At 38.9% G+C, this 25,068-nt stretch overlaps 1 protein-coding gene across 1 annotated transcript in view; it reads left to right on the plus strand.

Annotated features, from left to right (window-relative positions):
• Nucleotides 1-7,854: 7,854 nt before the first annotated feature.
• USP6NL (USP6 N-terminal like) overlaps nt 7,855-25,068 on the plus strand; it is a 76,897-nt gene continuing 59,683 nt past the window's right edge. Inside the window, exons 1-3 of the mRNA XM_006873169.1 lie at nt 7,855-7,909; nt 16,835-16,902; nt 21,785-21,867. Coding sequence (XP_006873231.1) covers nt 7,855-7,909; nt 16,835-16,902; nt 21,785-21,867 — 206 coding nt within the window. The remainder of the gene's footprint in view (nt 7,910-16,834; nt 16,903-21,784; nt 21,868-25,068) is intronic.

Here is a 25,068-nt window from a genome sequence, read left to right on the forward strand (position 1 = left end):
TGTATAGGGTTTCCAAGGAACAGCTGGTGAGCTTGAACCACCAACCTTGCAGTTCAGACAACTTTGCAGTCTGACGCATTAGCCCACAGCGCCACACCAGGACTATATATATATATATATATATACATACAAGATCAGTGGTTCAAACTCACTAACTACTCCTCTGAAACCCTATACAGGGTCTCTATGAGTCAGAACCAACTCTATAGCACTGAACAACAAGAACAAACCTTATGTACAGCAGAGTGAAGGATTTCCCGTCCTGTGTCATCTTCATGATTGTTGGTATACGTGAGTCCATTGTGACTGTTGTGTCAAGCCATCTCATTGTGGGGTTCCCTCATTATCGTTGATCCTCTAGCAAATGTGCTACTCTTTCTCGCAATTACTCTTTCTCACAATTACTCTTTCCTGATGATTTGTCCAAAGTAAGCGAGTGGAAGACTTTGCATCTGTACTTTTAAAAGAAACCACAACATTATATTGTGCTTTAGGTGAACAGCAAATTTGTTTTCTATTCAATAATTCATGCACACATTGTTCCATGACATTAAAGTCTTCGCAGTGTGTCAGCACACTCCCTGTTTCCATTTGTCTGGTTTCCCAGCCCCTCTCTGCCTTTTTATCTTTGTTTTTGCTTTTGATCTCCTATGGCTGATTGTTCTAAGGAGCACATTCCACAAGGGTGTTATTGTTGATTTTATTGGCCAGTCTATTAAATGGTTGAGAACTGGCCTCCAGGAGTGTCTTTAGTTACTTATTAGAAGGGTGACCTTCTATTAAGTATAGGATTTCCAAGGAGCAGCTGGTGAGCTTGAACCACCAACCTTGTAGTTCAAATGGCTTTGCAGTCTGACGCATTAGCCCAAGGCGCCACATGAGAACTCCAATGGTGTCTTGTAGGCAAAGCTTTTTTTCTGAGTTTACTTTATGCCTACCGGCTTCCCTGTAGAGTACATTATTAAGGAGCATTTGCCATATAATTTACAGCTGATTTCTAAGATATCCGACTCCCTCAGAAGGCTCTATCTTTTTGAGGAACTATGTTGTATCCATATTTGTATTATAGCTGCTAGGTTCACTGGCAATAAATGGTGCTCAGTGATTTTTTGAATTAACCAATTTTGGGAAATCTAATCCAACTCCTTTTTCTAAGGGACAGGTGGTCTTTCTCAATCTGATCTTCATTGAGTTACATGATTAATTACTAGGTATCACAGGTAGAACTTATAGGGATCCATAGAGAGGCTGTTGTTAAGTGCTATTGAGTTGGTTCTGGACTCATATTGACCCTGTGTTAGGGTTTCTGAGGCGCTGCTGGTGTTTTTCAACCGCCAAACCTTGTGGTTCAAACAGGCCTTGTTGTACAGTGCATATCCTACAGTGCCACTCCATCCAGAGATACAGGGAAGAGTTATTTTATGACTGTAGAGAAATTCCTTGGAAATTAGTATTGGTTTTTATCTGGGACCTCATAAGAAAATTGGGAAACATGGTTTGTTTTCCAGTCAGCACAGTACTAAAATATTTTATTAGAGCTTAAACTGTGTTTGTAAAAACTACAAAATTGTTTCCTAACCATATGATGTTATGATGATATATAAGTCTGTCTTTACAGGTTCAAAAAAAATTTTAATAAAAAATGATATATTACTGATATTTCAGAAGCAATACAGAAGTCTAAAGAAGAAAATACAGTTGTATTTCCTCAGAAGTATCCATTTGTTAACATTTTGGTGCATTTCTTTCCAGCATTTGTTCTGTTTCACTTCCCTCTCCAGTCCACTGTCATAGCACATTATGAATACTTCCCTTACAGTGTTTATTGTGTTGTTGTTGTTGTTTGGTGCTATGGAGTCGGTACTGACTCATAGCAACCTTATGCACACAGAACGAAACACTGCCCATTCCTGGGCCAACCTCACAATTGTTTCCACGCTTGAGCCCACTGTTGCTGCCACTGTGCCAGTCCTCTCGCTTGGGGTCTTCCTCTTTTTCTCTGACCCCCCACCTTACCAAACATGGTATCCTTCTCCAGCAACTGGTCCCTCCTGACAATATGACCGAAGTATGACAGACGAAGTTTGGCCATCTTGGCCTCTAAGGAGCATTCTGGCTGCACTTCTTCCAACACAGATCTGTTTGTTCTTTTGGCAGCCCTTGGTACTTTCAATATTTTACTCCAACACCATAACTCAAAAGCATCAGTTCTTCTGTGGTCTTCCTTATTCGCTGTCCAGCTTTCACATGCATATGAGGTTTTTGAAAATACCACGGCTGGGTCATGTTCGCAAGCTCACATCTTTGCTCTTCAGCACTTTAAAATGGTCTTACGCAGCAGATTTACGTAATGCAATACATCCTTTGATTTCCTGACTGCTGCTTCCGTGAGTGTTGATGGTTGATCCGAGAAGAATGAAGTCCTTGACAACTTCAGTGTTTTCGCAGTATGGATGGTATTTAAACTTTTCTATTGGTCTGGAGTTTCTAGGGTTGCCTTGGGCAGGCTCCACGGCTTGCTAATTGACCCCTTCCACTGCATGGTCCTGCGCACAGGAACCACTGACTACAAACACATAGCGAAATGGATACATGGCGGCTAATTTTAGAATTGTTTTTAAATTTTGGTTAAGTGTAGAAGTAAGAAGTATTATTAATTAGCCTATCTTGCAACCAATTAAATGCTGAAAATGAAAGGAGATTTCTTGGTCCCAGAGTTATTAGAGAAATAGTAATATTAATATTGTAGTGCTGGCATTTTTTCCTCTTAATTCAGCTTGAAAATGCTTTTATGTATACTTTTATACTTTAGTATGTGTAGTTCTGGTAATGTAGTGGTTACGATTCAGGCTGCTAACCTCAAGGTCAGCAGTTCGAAACTACAGTCATTCCTCGGGAGAAAGGTGAGGCCGTAGGAGAAAGATGAGGCTTTCTGCTCCCGTAATGATTTACAGCCTCAGAAACCCTGTGCAGGGTCACTATGAGTCGGAACCGACTCCACAGTACTTAACAACAACAATGTGTATACTTGAGTATGTGTATAAGTCAAGGGTTAAGAATTTGTGATGGTATCTGCTCTTCCTTTAAATTATATTTGCCAAAATAGTTGACAATTTAATGTGATGAGATTCTGAGGCCATTGGAAGCCAGGTGACTCAACTGTTAAGAATTCACAGGAATCACATATAGATGTGTTTCTAGGGAAAGAAATGTACAATCAGAGGTGAGGAATATGTAATAAGATCATGTACTTAACGCTTTAAGGAACCCGGATGTCATACTAGTTAAGCGCACAGCTGTTAACCGAAAGGTCGGTGATTTGAACCCATCAGCCTCTCTGCAGAGAAAGATGATGTGGCAGTCTGCTTTCATAAAGATGACCACCTTGAAAACCATACTGGGCAGTTCTGCTCTGTTCTGTAGGGTCCCTATGAGTTGAAATCATCATGATGACTATGGGATTTAGGATTTGTACTTAAATAAAATATTTTGATGGTTAGGAACATGACTTTGAGATTTCATTATTGTTTTTTAAGTGCTGCTGAGTCGGTTCTGACTCATAGCAACTCTGTATTGGGTTTCCAAGAGCAACTGTTATGTTTGAACTCTTGAAGTTGTGGTTAGCAGTCCCGTGCTGATCCTACAGCGCCACATGAGGAGTCCCCGAAATCTCATGTTGTTGTTAATGTTAAGTGCTGTTGAGTCAGTTCTGACCCATAACAACCCTGTACAGGGTTTCCAAGGAGCAGCTAGTGAGTTTGAACCACTGGCCTGTGGTTAAAGCCTACCTTTGCAGTCTAGCACATTAACTAACAATGCCGCACCAGGACTCTTGAGATCTCATAGTCTGGCTTTAAGTCTGGCTTTAAATCCTGCTCTGCCACTTACTTCTCATATGACCTGAACTGTGTAATCTGGCCATTTGAAGTACAAGGTCAGTGGTTCAAGCTCACCAGCTGCTCCTCAGAAACCCTATACAGGGTCGCTGTGGGTTGGAACCACCTCAGTGGCACTGAAGCAACCGTGTAATCTGGCCACCCTTTAGCCTCCCCATTTGTAAATTGAGTATAGTAATAAAACTAACATAGTAGTTTGTTGTGAGTATTAAATGAAATTTTGTGTGCTAAATGCCTAGCCTGGTGCCTGGAGCATAGTAAACTCCCAGTGAACAGGTTATAAAATAGCCACAAACAAGGAGTGATTACAAACCAGGTCTTTTGTAGTCTATTAAAATATGTAGTCATATTGCTGGAAAAGCAAGTAAGGTATGATCTTGAGACTGTCAGCATCTGAAGGCGGGTTCAGTGAGTAAAATGACTCATGTGCTTGTGTCTAGGTTCTAAGTATCTGTTGTTAGCAGTTTTGCATTCAATCCTGTCCCCAAGTGTGGAATTACACTCATATTCAACAGCTGGTAATTGTCTTTCTCATCCAGTATTTAAATATGGTGATATCACTTCATATCCTCTTTATCTGTGAATCATCTTACACATATAAACGTAGGTGCTACACCAGTCTGATTTTTTTGAGTTCTAGGGAGTTGGCTGTGTTTGAGAAGTAAGGCACAGGAGACTGACAAATTGAGCTCAAAATGCCTCCTGTATTGGCTTATTGGAGAATGCGGCATTAGATCTGTAGTGAAAAATTATGAACCCATCTTGACTCAGACAAAGTTACCACTGGGTCATGAGCACAGCTGAATAGTATCTAATAGGAAGAGAAGCAAAGTCCGCCTCAGGGAGATCTGTGAGCCTAGAAAATGAGGCAGCAGAGCATGCCCCTAAAGCTGTTTCCTGTTTCCATTCCTGACAGTTTTCATGTACTCATGTAGCAAATGTTTCTTCCTTAGTGAAATAATTCAAATAAGTTATTTGTATCTATAGTTTCAGTTTCTTAACTCATTCACATCTTCCAATCAAAAGAGGCCCTTTTAATATCAATGGTTCCAGTTATTTATAATCAAGTTTTTAGTGAAGCATGAATAAGACTTATCAAGAACAAAGATAGTTTTAAATGACAAGCGCTTATAGGCACCGTACCATTGCTAAAAACTTCAGCCATTTATTTTTCCATGATCCAGATCCAAGACTAGAAGGAATGCTCAAAGGAAGAATAAACAGATCAACTCAAACCCAATAAAAACAGACAAAAGTCAAGTAAGGTACCATAGCATTAAGAGACTCTAAAATAACACTTAATTTGATTGGTTATTTTGCGTGAAATGGAAATAAATATGGGCGGTTAGTGTGCTGCTGGACTGTGAAATTGGTTTGAACCACAGTTTGGCGGTTCAGGTTCACCAGCCCCTCCTTGGAAGCCCTATACAGGGTCACTATGAGTCGGACAACTTGATGGCACTTAACAGCAGCAAAACAAAAGTTGTATATACTTTCTTGTTACCTCAGTAGCTTATTCTGAACATTCTTAAGGTGCTCTAAGCTGAAAGCATCATCCAGGATCCTGTGAGAGAAATCTAATCTGCATCTCCTCCCATCCCTTTCCCCCCATCAGTGAGAGGTCATCTCTAAGCCAGGCCATGTAACCCCTACATTCCCAGCCTCGCTCCATTTCCAGTTCTCATAACTTAGTTAATTCCATGTTAAACAATTACCTTCTCAAAAAATGTACAACCTCAAAAGCTCATTTATCCTCTCCCTCTTCCTTCCTCCACTAGTGTAATAATCTTAGAAATTTTATTTTGACTTCTTTCTTTCTTATTTATGTTCACTTGGAAACAGCAACAGTAAAAACAAAAAGATTCGGATCATGGCAGGAATTATAAAAACAGTATAAGGAATCATGATGAAGGAAAGGGACAAAGGCTAAAAGCTAGATGTAGGAAGTAATATCATAAGCCCCGAGAGTCCTTAGAAACATCCAGATTTCCTTTTCAAAACAGCCACATATATACATCTGGATTTCTGGTGTGGCACTGTAGGATAAGCACCAGACTGCTATCCACAAAGTTGGCAGTTCAAACATACCAGTCACTCCTCAGAAACCCTATACTGGGTTGCTATGAGTTGGAACTGACTCAGTGGCACTTCACAACAATATGCTGCTCTGTTAAGTGAGAGAGAGTAAAATATAAAATTGTTTATGGAATGATTCTAGTTTTTTATTAGAAGTCATTGTTAGGTGAGTGACTATGTGTTCAACAGAATTAGACATATCTTCTACTTTCCCTTCGATGCTCTTTCTTCCCTCTTGTAAAGATCCTTGTGACATGTGACTGGGCTCACTTGGACAATCCAGCATCATTTCCTCATTTCATAAACCTTCATTTAATCATATCTGCAAATCCATCTTGCCACCACACATTCCAGATTTTAAGATGTGATGTTGGAGGGGGTTGCGTAGTTAATATTCAGCCATTCACACTTTGTAATAGCTAAAAATGTTCTGATTTTTTCTTACGCTTAATTGATACAGAATTCTTGGTATGGTGTTCTAAATTTGTGATTTTTTTGTTTTTTTTATTCGGAACTTTAAAAATAGTGCTTCATTATCTTCTAACTGATAGAAATCTGATGTAGTCTGGTTTTCATTCCTTGTTATATGATTTGATGTGTTTACTTTCTTTCTAAGCTTCTGAGATCTTTTGCTTTTGTTGAATGTTGTAGCTGGTTTAAACTGAGGATAATCTTACTTCATATTTCATATATAGTTAAGTGTAATTAATGATCGTAGGCATGCCTCTAACAGGCCTTTTACTTTTTTTTCCCTCCCTTTGTTAAATAACAATTTTTTTGTTTTGTTTTAAGTTTTGTGAATTGAGTGAACATTTACAGGACAGATCACCAGTTTTATGTTCAACAAATCATATAATTTGTTTCATTACAATGACTATAATCACCTCCATGTACCATCAGTTAACAGTATTTTTCTCTATTCATTTTACCTTTATTTAAAAAAAACAACAACACTCATGTATATATAATAATTTAAACGACCAAAGGGTACATTATGCAAGCCTGCCACCTGGCTTCCAGCACTCAGTCCCTCTCTGTGAGTTTAGAGTCCTCGGCTGCTCCTGCTCTCCATATCCTCATATCTGCCTCCATGAGGTGTTATATTTTTGCAAAGTGGTTTCCAGATTGCAGGTCCCTACCACAGCACATAACCATCACCACCACACATTTAAAACAAAGAAAAAAAAAAAAAAAAAAGAAGAAGAAGAAGAAAAGTGAAAAAGAAAAGAAAAAGAGAAATAGAATATGAGGTGGGTTCAAAAAAATTGTTTCACTTATACGTGTGCATTTAAAACTTTCAAAGTCACTGTATTAACATGTACTGACTTAATGTTATCTGAAATGGGCTGAAGTCTTCACATTGGCAATTAAGTTAGGTTATACAGTATATTTAAAGAGGAAAAGCATTCTTACTTTAGCTTTAAAGTTTTAGATAAAAATATTCTTTATTGCTGCTTAGTTCTAAAGTATTAAAAGTTCTAAGAAGTGGCATGTTTTGAAGCACAAGATTAAGGCATTTTATGAAGCTGTTTGTTTTTTAAAAACCCTGTTTGTTATTAGATGGAATGCTGGGTGTAGGCTGGTGTGGTTCGTACTTGGAATCCAGCCTGAAAGTCATGTTTTTACCCTCAACAAATAACATCTTTGTTTGAATGTCTGTAGTCTATGTAACTACAGTAAGGTCTTTTTAGCAAAAGACAGAATGCATCTCAAACTTTTTCTTTCTGGTGCGTGTCATAGAAAGAGTTTAAAGTAGAGCTGCCTTCTTCGTCTTTTCTTTCTTTCAGTCAGTTGCAGAATGTGTGAGGTTCCATGTATCGCTCTTGGTGTGCTCAAGACGTATAGAATAACAATGAAATTTTGGAATAGATAAATTTATTCTATGAGAACTGAAGCGGTTGTTAGTTTCCAAGGCCAGATTAATTATGGAACAAAGGGTAAAGTACTTTTAAAAATGAAATTGTTTGTTTATGTGTGTTTCATACTCATCTATCAAAATATTTGTTGTTGGTGTTATGTGCCGTGGAGTGGGTTCTGACTCATAGCAACCCTGTACAGGGTTTCCAAGGCTGTAAATCTTTACGGGAGCAGAAAACGTCATCTTTTTCCAGTGGAGCAGCTGGTAGTTTTGAACTGCGGACCTTAAGGTTCGCAGCCTGATTTGTAACCACTACGCTGCTACCTGGGAAAATTGTCAGCCACCAATTTTGTTTTATTGGATTGAATTGAAATTTTAACAGCTTTGTGTGAATTGTTTGTTACAGTTTCAGGTTAACTTAATATCACTAGGCCACAATTGTGGTGGTGTTTGTAAGCCATCAGGTTGGTTCCTGGTCATAGCTACCCTTGTGTGTAGGTTTCTGAGGCTATAAATCCTTGCGGAAGCAGAAAGCCTGTTCTTTCTCCTTCCGAGCACCTAGTAGACTTGAACTACTGACCTTGCTCATAATCCGCTTCGCTACCAGGATTCCTTAAGACACAATGCCTGCCTTTAAAAAAAATGTCAGTAGGAGGATACATGACTTTTTAAAGTTCTTGGAAGTTTAAATCGAATTAGAAGTCTTCTTAAAATATCAAATTTTTAAATCCTTCATAAAGTTCTGTAGTTGTTTATTTTCTCCCATAAATTTGTACCCAGAGATGTTTTCTTGTATAGTTGGCTATTTGATCCAAATGTCTTCTGATCATTACAGTTTAAAGTATGCCTCTTGTGTGTTGAATCCTGAATAATGTACTTTTAAAAAGACAGCAAAAAAAAAAAAAAAAAAAAACAACTAAGATTTTGGCAAAGCTAAGAGGACTGAGAATTAAATTAGTTGGTCCAAAAATTTCTCCCCATGGTTTTGTTTTTAATAATAGAAACTTTTTCTTTAGGTATTAATATTATTATAGCAGATATGTTGTTACCCTGTAGTTACTAAATACAAATGGTATTGCATTTCAAAACAAGTTTTTCTGAGCAAACCTGTATTGGTGGTGGTTGTGTGCCATCCAGTCTGTTCTGACATATATCCACCCTGTGTAAGGTTCTCGAGACTGTAATGCCTCATTGTTCTCCTGTGAATTTAAGTTGTTGACCTTGCAGTTAGCAACCCAACACATAATCCACTATGCTACCAGGACTACAAACCTTTACTTGTTAAAGGATTTATGGTGCATTAAGAATATGAAGGTGTAGTGTGAATTGTGTGTAGTGTGAATTGATGGGGCACGGTCCTGAGTAAATTTTTATTTTATATTGACACATGCTGTACCAACTAACACAGCTGCCATTGCCTAATAGGTGCCCGGAACGTAGTGCACACTTGCACACAGACATATGACAGCTGTTAACATTGTTTGTGGTAAATGTTTTCGGGTATACTCTTTGTTCTTTTTGTGAATTTTCTAAATAAGCAACCAGAATGCAACCAAAGGGAATAGCCTACTTTAATTCCTAGTCAGCTTTTCAAGTACAGATCAGAAAGCCTGAACGATAATAGATTCTGCAAAAGGGCTACTAATCCTTATAACTTCTCTTCAGTGAGCTGATTCTGACTCAGAGCAACCCTATATAGGGTTTTCTAGGCTGTAAATCTGTATGGGAGCAGAAAGCCACCACTGTATCCTGATAAGTGGCTTGTGGATTCAAGCAGCTAAACCTGTGGTTAGAAGCTCAACATATAACCCACTAACCCACCAAGGCTCCTACTAAAAAGCCTTGTTGTTGGTAAGTGCTGTACTGCCAATTCAGTTCTGCCTCACAGCGATCCTTTTAGAGTTTCCCAGGACCAGCTTAGTGGGTTTGAACTGCCGACCTTGTGGTTTGCAGTCTAGTGCTGGTCCACAGCATCACACCAGAAGTCCAAAGTCTATCGACAATATAGACTAGAGTCCTGGTGTGGCACTGTGGGATAATGCTCTAGACTACAAGGTCTGTTTGAACCACAAGGTCTGTGGTTCAAACCCTTCAGCCACTCCTCAGATAGCCTGTACACAGGGTCGCTGTGAGTTGAAACCAGCTCAAAGGCACATAACAACAACAACAATAGAAGGAGTTCTATTGGTGCTATAGGATAAGCACTGGTCAGCTAACCAGCAGTTCAGAATCACCAGCTTCTCCTCAGGAGAAAGAGGAGTCTTTCTGGTCCCATAAAGATTCATAGCCGTGGAGAAGTTGGAGTGACTGGAGCGACCATATACAGGGTCACTATGAGTCAGAATTGATTTGATGACAGTAGGCAGTTTGGGTATAGACAGTCACTTCACAATGCAGATTATTCTAACGCCAGTGTTGATAAAGATTGGCATTTCCCATCTAGTATATAAAGGAGCAGATTTGTCTGTTTTATGAAAGTAATTTGACTTAAATTGATCTTTTTAGAATGTATTAATCAATATTACAAAATTTTCACTGCATGGGAAAATAGAAGGATAAAAAATTACTAAGGGCATTTAGAGTCTTTTGTTGTGCTGTTAAGTGCCATCGAGTTGGTTCCAACTCATAGTGACCCTATATAGTGTTTCCGAGGAGCAACTGGTGGGTTTGAACTGCTGACTTTGTGGTTCACAGCCCAATGCTGATCCTACAGCAGCACACCAGGAGTCCACTATTCCACTTTAGAACATACTTATTTGATGTAGACTCAGCTATTCTGAGCATGTTAAAGTGTATCATATTTCCCCAGTAAAATTATACAGTTTCATCCAAGTTGGTAAGATCAACTGTATTATATTCTTAGGCTTTGTCTTCTTGGAAATTTCTAGATTAAGATAATCTTCGTATCTTTATAATCTATTTTAATGATGTTTATCTGAGATAATACTGTTTCCAGTTTTTGTCTGTATATGTTAACATTTTCCTTTAGCATCTCTTCAGTTGGACCTGCAGCAGGAATAAAGGACACTGGTATAACATACACAAGAGGAAAGCACTCCTCCATTGAATTTGTCTAGTCACCATAAAAATGCATACTTGACAACCCTGATCATGGAAATAGGCTTTCATAAATAGTCAACTTCCCATCACTGGCCAGTCTTGCGCCATCCTCACAATTACTTTTAGGCTTGAGCCCATTGCTTTTGCCTCTGTGCTAGCCCATTTCATTGGGGGGGGGGTGGTCTCCCTTTTTATTGATGGCCCTCCATTTTACCAAGCATGATGTCCTTCTCCAAGGATTTTTTCCTCCTGTTAGTATGTCCAAAGTATGAAAGACTAAGTCTCATCTGTTAATTTGTTTTCCAGTCCTTTTGGCAAAAGTGTGAGTGTGATATTTCAAAGCTGGGTAAAAGAAAAGAAAAAAGTAATTGATAAAGGCTCATAATATGATATGATATGATATGTCAGTATGTTAATATATGATAATAAATATGTATGTAACTGAGTTTATTATTTCAGACTTTCGTTTGTATTGTTGTTGTTGTTGTTGTTATGTGCCGTTGAGTCAGTTCTGACCCATAGCGACCCTGTATAGGGTTTTCAAGGAGTCTCTGGTAAGCTTGAACTGCCAACCTTGCAGTTCAAATGGCTTTGCAGTCTGGCGCATTAACCCACAGCGCCACACCAGGACTTAATTGACTGTAGAAATGGTTGTTTTTATTGCCATAAAGTCGATTCTGTCTCATAGCAACCCTGTATAGGGTTTTTAAGATTTCAAACCTTTTTGGGAGCAGAAAGCATCATCTTTCTCCTGTGCAGTGGCTGGTGGACTCGAACCAACTACCTTGTGGTTGGCAGTCCAGTGCTTGTCCTACAGAGGCACTGTGCTTTCCATGAAAAGTAGAGCTGTTAAGTTTTCTGTGTGGGGATCATTTTTTGCACCATTGTATTTACTTATTGGGAGTGCTATGGAGTTCTGGTGTGGTACTTTAGGATTAACACTGGACTGCAGACTACAAGATCAGTGGTTCAAACCCCCCAGCTGCTCCTTGGAAACCCTTTACAGGGTCGCTATGAGTCAGAATCTACTTGACAACACAACAGCAATGGCTCTGTAGGATAAACACTGGACTGCCAACCACAAGGTCATTACTTCAAACTCACCAGCCACTCTGCAGGAGAAAGATGAGTCTTTCTGCTCCTGAAAAGATGTGTTGTTGTTGTTGTCAGGTGCCATCGAGTCGGAACCGACTCATAGTGACCCCATGCACAGCAGAACGAAACAAAGTCCGATCCTGGGCCAACCTCACTACCGCTGCCACACTTGAGTCCATCAATGATGTCACCTGGCCAATCCATCTCGTTAGGGGTCTTCCTCTTTTTCTCTGACCCTCCACCTTACCAAGCATGACATCCTTCTCCATTGACTGTTTCCTCTGGACAATATGTCCAAAGTATGAGAGATGAAGCTTAGCCATCCTGGCCTCCAAGGAACACTCTGGCAGCACTTCTTCCAAAACAGATCTATTGGTCCTTTTGGCAGTCCATGGCACTTTCAGTATTCTCCTCCAACACCACAACTCAAAGGCATCAATTCTTCTACGATCTTCCTTATTCACTGTCCAGCTTTCGCATCCATATGAGGCTATTGAAAACACAATAGCCTGGGTCAGACGCACCTTAGTCCTCAAGCTGACATCTCTGTTCTTCAATACTTTAAAAAGTTCCTGGGCAGCAGATTTGCCCAATGCAACACATCGTCTGATCTCTTGACTGCTGCTTCCGCGAGTGTTGATAGTTGATCCAAGAAGAATGAAGTCCTTGACAACTTCAATCTTTTCTCCATTGATAAGAATGTTGTTTATTGGTCCAGTGGTGAGGATTTTTGTTTTCTTGACATTGAGATGTAATCCATATCGAAGACTGTGCTCTTTGATCTTCATAAGTAAATGTTTCAAGTCCTCTTCACTTTCAGCAAGCAAGTTATCATCTGCACATCGCAGGTTGTTAATGAGTCTTCCTCCAATCTTGATGCCACGTTTTTCTTCGTAGAACCCAGAAACCTATAGTCTCAGAAACCTTATTGTTATTGTTAGGTGCCATGGAGTTGGTTCCACCTCTTAACGACTCTATGCACAACAGAATGAAACACTGGCCAGTCTTGCGCCATCCTCACAATTACTTTTAGGCTTGAGCCCATTGCTTTTGCCTCTGTGCTAGCCCATCTCATTGGGGGAGGGGGGGTCTCCCTTTTTATTGATGGCCCTCCATTTTACCAAGCATGATGTTCCTTCTCCAAGGATTGTTCCCTCCTGTTAGTATGTCAAAATATGAAAGACTAAGTCTCATCATCTTGGCTTCAAAGGAACGTTCTGGCTGTACTTCTTCCAACGCAGATTTGTTTGTTCTTCTGACATTCCATGGTACTTTTACTATTATCCTCCAACACCATGACTCACATGCATCAATTCTTTTGCAGTCTTCCTTATTCATCGTTGAACTTTCACATTCATATGAGACCATTGAAAATATGAAGGCTTGGGTCAGATGCACCTTAGTCCTCAAACTGACGTCTTTGCTCTTGAACACTCCAAAGAGTTCTTGTGTAGCAAATTTGCTCAGTGTAATATGTCATTTGATTTCTTGACTGCTGCTCCCTTGATTATGGATCCAAGCAAAATAGTCCTTCAGAACCTCATTTCTTTTCTCCATTTATCATGATGGTAGTTATTGATCCTGTGGTGAGGATTTTTGCGTTCTTTACATTGAGGTATATGCCTTACACTGAGCAAACACTATCCAGGGTCACCATGAGTTGGAACCAACTCAATGGCATTTAATAACAACATTTACTTATTCACAGGTTTATGTATTCACGTCCTCCAAAGGACGGCATACTGAAATTTTATAGCCTCATTTGAAAACCAGTAATGTAAAACATTTTTTCCTAATAACCTTTAAGCTACAAATAATATATATGTGTGTGTGTGTAAATATTGTTTTTACATCTTTTGCTATTATAAACAATTTTGTACTTGTTTGACTATCTCATTGGCCTAGAGTCTTAGAAATGGAGTGGTTGGGTAAAGAATATGCCTGTTTCTAAGATTTTTGATACATGTGAACATTAGCAAATTGCGTTTCAGAAAGATGTTATAAACTTATGTTTACTCACTCTGTAAGGAAGTGCAAACACCAAGTAATATCATTGCATTTTGTGGGGGGATTTATTAGTAAGTGCTGTTGAGTCGATTCTGACTCATAGTCATCCTGTGTAGGGTTAATGAGAAGTGATTTGGTGGGTTTGAGCTTAACAGTCTAGTGCTTTTCCTATAATGCCACACCAGAAAAGCTTGATAAATGCAAGATGATATTTTAAAACTTGCATTTCTTTAGTTACTAATGATATGAGGTTTCTTCACTTGTCTTTGTTTTAAAGTAAGATTCTTGTTTTATCAAAGTGCATTTGGTTTAAGCACTGGACCACAAGATCGCTTTGAACCACAAGGTCGGTGGTCCAAACTCACCAGCGGTTCCTCAGAAACACTATACAGGGTCACTATGAGTCGGAACTGACTTGACAGTACTTAACCACAACAACAACAGTTTAAATGTGCAGCAGTTTATAAAATTTTTTTTAAAAACGTCAGACACTCTTGCTTCCTTAATGATCCCTCCATAGAAGTAAGTGCTCTGCATGGATTCTTTCTCTGTTGAGCTCCATAGTGCTGGACAGCATGGCTATAGTCCCACTCCCTGGTTTCTCAGTTTCAGGCAGGAAGATTTGGTTGTCTGTCTTGTACCTACACATTTAGCACATCCCTTCAACTCTTAGGGAATTGATTTTTAATCTACCCTCTTGCTTTTAATTCCCGTTAGCTCTCCTCAGGAGCCCCAGTTTGCTGGCCTGTAAGGATAGGGGAGTGTTGCAATGTAAATTAGGTTGCTTCTTACATTTTACCCACTGTTGATTTAGTGTTCAGCTTGCTCTGTTGTAAATCTTTCCAACTTCCAAGGTATTTTGTCAGTTTCTCAGTCTGTTTATCCATCTACCTGTGTTTCTCCCTTGTTCTTGTGGATTTATACCTCTTTAGGACTCCTGCTGTAGTGCTGTAGGAGTCACAAGGACAGCAGTTCAAACCCACCAGCTGCTCCTTTGAAACCGTATACAGGGTTTCCTGTATGAGTTGGAGTCGACTCTGTAGCACTTAACAACAACAACAGAGAATCCCTTTAACGTCAATTTGTATTCCCTGGGTGATCTGAATAGTTACCACACATGGCTGCTGTTCAAGAAGCTGGAGGTCAGAGTCAGTAAGAAGCTTCCTGGAAGAAAGGCTTGACAGCCTCCTTCCCAAAAAGGAGCCACTGAAACCCCTATGGAGCCTGGTCCTACTCTAGCACACACGAGGACAAGGACTTGACCTCTGTGGGACATGGTTCCACGTAGTACACATGAATCGACTTCGCAGAGCAGTTACGTTACCATTCTAGTAGACCTTAGGGAGGACTTGATATAAAATTGTGTTTTATCTGCCATCTTTAAATGGAAGTCTTTTACATGCCTTTAATAATCATTTGAACCATAATCATTTGTATAAAATAGTGGTTAAAATTATGGAGTCAAAGGAGCATGGTGTCTCTGAAGGATAAGCACTGGACTGTGAACCACAAACTCACCAACCTATCTGCAGGAGACAGATGGGCTGTGTGCTCCCATAAAGATTTATAACCTCAGGAACCCTATACAGGGTCTTTGTGAGTCAGAATGGACTCAGCAGCACTTAACAACAACAACATGGAGCCAAAACTGCCAGGAGGTTAGTCCTAGCTTTGCGACTTTTGATAAGTTGTTTAAAATTGTAAACTTTGGTTTTTTTGCCCATCTGTGTAATAGGATTAATATGATCCCTACCTTAAAGTGGTGTTGTGAGAAAACTAATGCCTGTGCGTAGTACACTGTCTGCTGCCTGCCACTGTCTCTCTGCCAGGTACTTAGTTGTTCTTGTTAAGTGCCATCGAGTCAATTCTGACCCATAGCAACCCTGTATAGAATTTCCGAGGAGCAGCTGGTGAGCTTGAACTGCCAACCTTGCAGTTCAAACAGCTTTGCAGTCTAGTGCATTAACCCACAGCGCCACACCAGGACTCCAGGCACTTAGTAGGAGAAAGCAAATATAGTTGTTGTTGCTGTTGTTATGCTTATGGATTTCTTGCCCATAGTGTTTGCACATGACCAAGGGCGTTTCTACTGGAAAGCTTGTCTTTTTCTTACTGATCAGAGGTGCCTTTAGTACCATTTGTTGTTGATCTTTCTCTTTTATTTATTGTGCTTTGGAATATGTAGTTAGATGTACACTATTTCTTGTTATGATCTCTACTTTTGTTGTCAGATTTTCGTTTTTTTAAAGCTATCTGGCAGTAATAAAGGAAGAAGAGGATGGCACACTAGTGAAGTCAGAGAGGAGAATTATTATAGTAGTTGGTGTATTAGATAAAGGAAACCTGCATGAAATGCTAAATCACGACATTGTTTTCATCATGTAAGATAAATATTAGATATGAGTATGTCTTAAATCCTAAAATATATCTTGCACAAGTTTACTTAATAACAATTTATCTTAATTTTTAAGTCTTCTTGAATGTTCTTCTCATCTTGTACCCAAGTGGTAAAATTTAGAATTTGAGTTTTCAATTTCAGTTTCTACTTCAATAGATACTTGTGCCTATTGAAGAAGAAACTGACATTAGTTTTCAAAGTGATTCTTAAGAAAAGTGATCTATCACATATCCTTATTTTTTTCTTTTGAAATTGTAAATATGTTGATATCCCAAAGTTGTAGTTGCAAATATTATGCTTACCTTTTAAGTTTTTATTTGATTTTTGCTGGTTTTCCATTTTGGACAATATTAATTTATTGTTCTATTTATCTTTGTCTTGTCTTAGTTTTGTAACTGTATACTTCTTAGAGTAATAGTTCATCTAAATGTGCTCTCTCCACAGATTCGGACCAGGATGTAGCACTCAAGCTTGCCCAGGAACGAGCTGAAATAGTTGCTAAATATGATAGAGTGAGTATTGAGAAAGTTTTCTTAAGAAAAGCACATAAATAGGAATGGATTTACGGCTTGTAGAGCTTAAATTACAGAAGCAGTTCGCTTACTGCATGTGAATATTGAGGTCATTTTTTTTATCTTATCTCCCTCCTAGTTCTTGCCCCCAACTTCCCTCTCGTCTAGGCACAGGTTTTCTGTTATTTATTCCTCCAACCCAGTGGATTTGCTTCTGCTGTAGGACTTGGCTACAACTGTTTCTTCTGCTTAGAACATTTATATTCTAGATACCCTCATTTCTCATGACTTACCTCATTTAGATCTTTACTCTGTTGCTGCCTTCTTAGTAAGATCTTCCCTGACCATCCTACATGGTACCCTCTCTTCCCATGCCTCTCCACCCCCCTCCGTTGTATCCTTGTACCTGTTTTATGTTTCAACACAACATTTGTCAGCATTTAAAATATTAATTATTTTATTTATTTTGTTTAGTATCTCTTCTCCCTCCTAGAATATAAACTCTCCGAAGGCAGGAATTTCTTTTGTTTGCTGTGCTCTTGTACCCTAAATACCTAGAACTGTTCTTGACTCATACTTGATGGCGGTGCTTATGTGCCATGGAGTCGGTTCTGACTCATAGCGACTCTGTGCAGGGTTTCCAAGGCTATAAATCTTTACATTAGCAGAAAGCTTCATCTTTCTCCCATGGAACAGATGGTAGTTTTGAACTGCTGACCTTAAGGTTCGCAGCCCGATTTGTAACCACTACGTTACCCATCCGTGTAATATTTGAATAAGTAAGTATACAGAATTAAATATCCACCTTATATGTAATTTATATGAGGCTAAGTCAAAAGTATGTTACGAGGGCTCCAGCTCAGACATTTGTTTATTCCAAACATGGTTGAAACATGTCTCTGTGATCAGTGTGTGACAGCAGACAAGTTTTCTAAGTCACACTCCTGTCTTGGTTCTGTTAGGGTGCCTTCCAAAAAAACGGTCCAATCAGAATTAGTGACTTTGAGGGGATCTGCTGGGCCAGTTCATTTCAAAGCAGAGAGATCAGCTCAGAAGGTTATGGCAACTGTTTTTTGGGATCATCAAGGGGTAATTTTGATAGATTTTCTCAAAGGGCACAGGATGATCATGGAGGCTTTCTATGAAGAAGTTTAAGAAAATGAAAAGCTGTGTTTAGCTAGACAAAATCCAGAAAAGTTTGCCAAGGAAGTTTTCTTCATGACGACAGTGTGTACTGCCCATTCTCCGAGGGTAGTAAGGGCTGTCTTATGAGAATTTCATTGGGAAATTTACTCTAGCCAACCGACATACCTGATGTTGCCCTTTCAGATTTCTTTATATTCCCCTAACTCAAAGAATTTAAAGACAGAACACAATCTGAGTTCCTTGAGAATGCCAAAATTGCCGTTTTGACATGGTGCAATTCAAAGAGTGCAGAATTCTTCAGAGAAGGCTTAGAGAGATGGAAACACAGCTTTCAGAATTGTGCAGACCTAGATGGAGCACATGTCAAGAAACAGTACCTTGACATTTGGATGTTTTTGTGAAATAACATTATGGACCTATGAGTTAGCAACAGTACTTCAGTACTTTTGTACTTACCTTCCTATGTGCCGTTATAAGTTGCACATGTATCTGAAAATTTGAATTGACACTTTATGTGTACTTTCCATTAGCATTTTATCCTTGTGTTAGTTATGCAATCCAATTTTTGATTCCCTAGAAAATCATAGCTGTTGACAGTGACACATCTCCTTATTTATTAACTCTACCACTTAAGGTCTATGTTGAGTAGCCGCAGTAATTTAGAAATGTTATGTTAGATATCTGTGTTATTGTTGTTGTTGTCATGTGCTATGGAGTAGGTTCCGACCCATAGCGACCCTGTACAGGGTTTCCGAGGCTGTATATCTTTACGGGAGCAGAAAACCTCATTTTTCTCCCATGGAACAGCTGGTAGTTTTGAACTGTTGACCTTAAGGTTCACAGCCTGATTCGTAAGCACTATGCTACCAGAGCTCCTTATATCTGTATTACATGCATGTAATTTTGTATTTGGTATTTTTTTACTATCTGTGAGAATAACATGAGTGTGAAATTATAGAAAGCCATCTGGACAGTGCTCTGCTTCCAGATAGGCTTAGAACTTAACAGCTATATTCCAAGAGTTCATTTTTAAGTTGGTCATTTGGAACATCAGACACAGTTTCCCATTACTGTGATTAGGTTTTAGGGTAATGAAAAACCTAATTAACTTATTTAACTGCTTAACTAATTTACAGCCAATAGATCCATGATTCAGTTAAGCTCATATGCATCCTTTTCTTCATGCAGTTAGCATTTAGTGTTCAGGCCTAAGCATAATGCTAGGTGCTGGGAACTCAAAATAGGAATTACAGCAGTTTTTTGCCCACAAGATGTTCAAAGCCTACTTGGAGTAGAACATATGAGCAGATATTTATAAATATTCAGATGGAGGTGTCCACAGGCAGTTGGGTATTTGAGTATGAAATTTGAAACATTTTTATAGACAGTTACATTTGGGATTTCTATACATATCAGTGTTAGTTAAAAGCTTCTAGAGTAAATGCATACTTAGAATGAGAAGCAGTGAGAGTGAGACACCAAGCCCACTCACAGTTAAGAAGTGCCCATGAGAAAGCCTTCAGAAGAACAGATGGAGAGATAGGAAAACCTAAAGAGAATAGGATCATGGACATCAGAGAATAGGGAGTGTGTGACACTGGTAGGCATACCTACAAGATTCATTAGAGAGGATTGAATAGTGTCTAGCATCCCTGGGTAGTACAAACGTTTAATGCACTAGACTACTAATCAACAGGTTGGATGTTCACACATCGGTGCCTTGGAAGAAAAGCATGCTGATCTACTTCTGAACAATTAGCCATTGAAAACCCTGTGGAGCAAAGTTCTACTCTGAAACTCATGGGTCACTATTAATTATTTGGAACCTGTTCTGTAGCAATTGAAGGAAAGAATGGAATAGTATCCACAGAATTTGACAGCTGAGAGGTCACTTTTGACTTTGACACAAATGTAGTTTTAGGGCTGATATGGCCTTCAGGTAAAGAAGTAGAGACAAGTTATATAGCCTACTCTTCTTAAAATTTTGAATGAAAAGACCAGAAAGATACTTTTTATATGTTTACTCTGTAATGGTTAAGTTTAGTCATTGATACTTGAGTCGATTTGTTTGTATACAAACTCTATAATTCATGATTTGTCAGTGAACTCTTTAAATATTTCTCGGATTTTATTTATTTAGAACATATGGTATTTTTAATAGGTTTATTTTCTTTGCCTTCATTGTTCCATCTTTCCCACTCTGCTTCTGTAAAAATAGGTGGTGTGGGCTCATAGGGCCTGCTTTAATGTCACAAGGGGGAGGAAAATCAAGATCAACAGCTCAAAGCTGGTTCCTCTGAGGCCTCAGATAATACCTTCTGTGTTAGTTATCTAGTGCTATTATAATACAAATACCACAAGCGGGTGGGTGGCTTCAATGAACAAATTTATTCTCTTACAGTTGAAGATGCTAAAATTCCAAATTCAGAGAGCCGACTCTAGGGGAAGGCTTTCTGTCTGTGTCTCCTGGTTCCAGTGCAGGGACAACAGGTCCAAAGGACACACTTTGCTCCTGGCTCTTCATTCTTGATGATAATAGATCCCTCTCCTTTGCTCATGTCGCTCCTTTTCTGTCTTGTAAGATTTAAAAGATGATGCAGGCCACACCCAGGGAAATCCCCTTACATGGCGTCAGGTCTGATCACATCCGGAGGATAATTACATCATGAAATAACGGCCACATAACATAATTGCTTAACTTCCAGATTACTAAGAATCATGGCCTCATCAAGCGATACATAGTTTTGGGGTACACAGTTCAGTCCATGACACCTCTTCTCTCCAACCTTTTTCCCCATTCTGAGACCAAGCTGTTTCTCTGCTGAGTAGATAATTCATTGCAAGACCACACAGAGCTCATGATCATATTCATAGTTATGGGGCTTGTTAGGGAAATGTAGACAACTACCCAGGACCAAGAATGACTCAGAATACAGTTCTGCCTAAAGGTACTGGGCTCTCTTTGCTCCAAGGGGTGTCATCCCCACTGTGGCTGCCTTGCTCTGTGGGCTAGAAAGCCTGCCATACTTTCTCAGGTCAGTCTCCCAGGCCTGCTGCTGCCACCTCTCTGTCACTAGCCACTGCCCCGTGCATTCCCAGGTGTTACACAGCTTTCTCATTCTCTGTCTTGGAGGCTCTAGTGCAGAGACCCCAAGTCAAAAGGACACACTCCACTCCTGGCTCTTCTTGGTGGTAGTGAGGTTCCCTGTCCTCCTCTTGCTCTATGATTAGCTCTTTTTTAAAGTCTAGTAAGATGGCAAAACTGACCATTTCTTTTTTAAGTGTTCCATATGCTTTATTTGCGTGGTCCCATCCTCACAGAGGTTCCATGCCCCTTATTTATTTTCTTAGCATGCTCTCTAGTCCCTTTGGTGGGCCACAAACACTTTATTTGCATAGACCCACCCAGGCATGTTATGGGAATCACTAAGACTTGGTCTGGAAGTGCCATTTGAAGTAATTCAGTGTGCTGCAGCTTCTCACTGGAACCCTCATCTGATCAGGACTTAGCCACATGTCATTGCTTCTGACACACAATATCTTCCATAGCTCATAATGAAATTAAACTAAATTAGTTTAGTTCAAAGAAAACACAATGTTAAATAAGGTTCCAAAACCTTTTTCTCCAGCTCTTATTGTCAATAAGACAAAAAACTTGTTTTTTGGTGTTCTCATTTTTAAAAAGTACAGGGTTTTATAGACTGTCAATAACAACTTTTTTTACACTCTATTTTAGGGACGAGAAGGTGCAGAAATTGAACCTTGGGAAGATGCTGATTACCTTGTTTATAAAGTCACGGATAGATTTGGCTTTTTACAGTAAGTTGCATAGATTGAAAGCAAACTTGATTATGATGCTTTTATGGTCACTTTGGAGTCCTGGTATGGCGCTATTTAGAATAAGCCACTCTTCAGAAACCTTATACAGAGTCAAAACCCTGTGAATCAGAACCGACTTGATGGCACTTAACAGCAACAACAACCATGATCACTTATTGTATTGATTTTTCTTATTTTCTATAGCATTACTAAGAGTAAGAGTCCAGGAATGGTCCTACAATGTGCTTTTTTGTTAATGAAATTTGTTATAAAATTCCTGGCATTTTTAATGAGCTGACACTAAGAATGTGATCTTTAGTATTTTAGTAAGAACATTAATGCAGTAAATGAGTTATGTTAATAATTTAACAGAATTAAATGTGAATGAATAACAATTTGTACTTTACAAATAATTATAGCACATTTTATTTTATATAAATGTATTTTTAAAATAATTTGCAATTAGAACTTTAGTGTTTTGCAGCCTAAAAATGAGCAAGGAGAAGAAATACCATTGCTCTTCCTTATAGTTGTAATTGCGTTCATGTTATTGCTTCTCAAAATTAATGCCATTTATTCCAAATTTGTTCTATCGAGTTGATAGAGCTCTGTTGTTGCTAAGTGCTGTTGAGTAGGTTTAGACTCACAGTGACTTTGCTTAGGGTTTGGGAGGTTATAAAGCTTTATGGGATCAGAAAGCCTCATCTTCTCCCATGGACCAGCTGGTGGACTCAAACCACGGACTTAGTGGTTTACAGTCTAGTGCTTATCTTTCAGAGCTACCACGCTCCTATCTGATGGTAGTGAGCCATTATAATATATGATATTTTATCATAAAATGGCTCAGTATAGTACAAGATACGTATGAAAAATGTTGGTATTCCAAATGTATATATGTGTATGTAAAGGGCTGTTGAGTCTGTTTCAGCTCATAGCAACCCCAATGTAGGGTTTCTGAGGAACAGCTGGTGAGTTTGAACTGTTGACCTTGTAGTTCAAACCATCGCTTATCCTACAGCACCACACTAGGATTCCAAAAGGCTCTAGTAATTCCCTAAATTCTCTTTTCTCATTGCTGTACCTTAGTAGCAACAAGTTCTAGCACAGAGTCTGGTCTGTGTTTGGCAGTCTTAAAAATTGCAGTCAATTATTTCATGTTTGGTTTCTATGCTGTGCTGAAGTCCATTTGGCTGTAGTGGGAAAAAGTCAGTCAGTAACTATTTGGTAATACTAGCTAATATTTATCAAACACTTAGTGTGTGTCAGGCATTGTTTTAAACCCTTGACAGAGATTAACTCACATATTCCTCTCAAAAACTCATTGGGGGTAGGTACTATTTTTTCTTTTTTTAAGTATTCTGTTTTAGTTGGTGAACTTGAAGCAGAGTGGTTAAGTAACTTGCCCATATTATACTGACTGGATGTGTCGACCAGGGATCTGGGCCTCAGCCGGCTTCCTGCAGAGTCTGTTCTTAGCCACTACATTGTGCTTCGAGTTACAGGTTTCCCTGTGTAAGTTTATAAGAAGGTGTCAGAATAAATGCTTTTAAAGGCCTAGAAAGATAATCAAAGGAGACAAAGAGACTACTGTTTTAAATGATTGTCATTTTTTTAGGAATGAAGTAGATTGGTACCAGTACTCATTTAAAATTTATTACTCCAGGATGCAGGCCTAAACCAAGCAGCACAGTGAAAATCATGAAGCATAGGAATGGATTTTGGTCTGATGTTATCATGAATTTTTACTACAGTGCCTTACTTTACATAAACACTTTGTCCAGAAGTTGGTGATTGCTGACCTTCTTCGCTGGTCACTGTAGAATGGAATTTTTTGTACTTCTGAAGGAAGTCACTTGGATTAGGCATTTAGTTATTGCTCCATGTCATACATCAGTCAAGAGAACATGTCTGCTGTCTTGATTCTGTGTAATTGTTGATTGATGTTGCAGTGAAATGGGATTTTTAAGTGTCAATGGCAGTATCAGTAAGATGACAAAAATAAAACTGCAACTTTGTAGCCAAAACTGCAACTCTGAAGGTTGCAGAGCTTATATCAAACTACAGTTTTGAATATAACTTAAGGAGCTCTGGTAGCGTGTGGTTACGAATCGGGCTGCAAACTTTAAGGTTAGCAGTTGGAAACTCCCAGCTGTTCCGTGGGAGAAAGATGAGGCTTTCTGCTCCTGTAAAGGTTTACAGCCTCAGAAACCCTGTACAAGGTCACTATGAGTTAGAACCGACTCCACGGCACATCACCACCGCCACCAAATTACTTATTCTGGTCTGTGATTTGTTCTTCTTGTTAAGTGCCATAGTGTCCGTTGCAACTCACAGCGACACTGTATAGAGTTTCTGAGGACTGACTGACTAGTAGTAGGTTTGAACCACTGACTTTGTTATTAGCAGTCCAGTGCTTACCCTACAGTGCCACATCAGGATTCCTAGAAGTGTGAAGTTGTTGTTGTTAAGTGCTGTCGAGTCGATTCCGACCCATAGCGACCCTGTATAGTATTTCCAAGGAGTAGCTGGTGAGCTTCATCTGCCGATCTTGCAGTTCAAACGGCTGTACAGTCTGGCTCTACTGAGCCACACCAGGACTCCAGAAGTGTGTTAGTAATGAACAAATATAGAATAGATCTAGCTTGGTTTTGTAACCGATTTTACAATAAATGCTAAAGTTGTTGCCAAACAGTAAAGGTTTGATGATAGGATAGCAATGTCTTTGCTTACAACTCCGAGATAGGGACTTATCTCCCTAGTCTTTGTGTCTGTGATGGAGCTTCATTTGGAAAATGGAGAAATAGATCTTATTTAAGAAGTTAGAGAACTTTAAACATTTTTAACATTTAACACTGAAACATGTTTATCAAAAGTAGTCATTGCTAGTCTACTAAAAGAATTCTTGGTATTTGAATAATGATAGATAATGCTTTTAGGTCACAAGTTATTCGTAGATTAGAATGAAATTATACCAAAAATAGAGAAGATAAAATCAATGCCAAGTTTTGGATTTTCAACTGTTTATCAAAACGTGTATTTTTGTGAAATTTAGCAAGCTGTCTGTAATTTACTATGATTATGTAAATATATGAACGTCAGAATAAAGTTGCTTTTGCATTTTGCTTTTTAAGAATACCTATTACGATTGAAGGGCTTAAAAACTCTTTCTTTCCATCATATAACTTTGTTTAGGCTAAATAT

This window comes from Chrysochloris asiatica, unplaced genomic scaffold, assembly GCF_000296735.1.
Source record: "Chrysochloris asiatica unplaced genomic scaffold, ChrAsi1.0 scaffold00226, whole genome shotgun sequence".
In the NCBI taxonomy this organism is placed as follows: Eukaryota; Metazoa; Chordata; class Mammalia; order Afrosoricida; family Chrysochloridae; genus Chrysochloris; species Chrysochloris asiatica.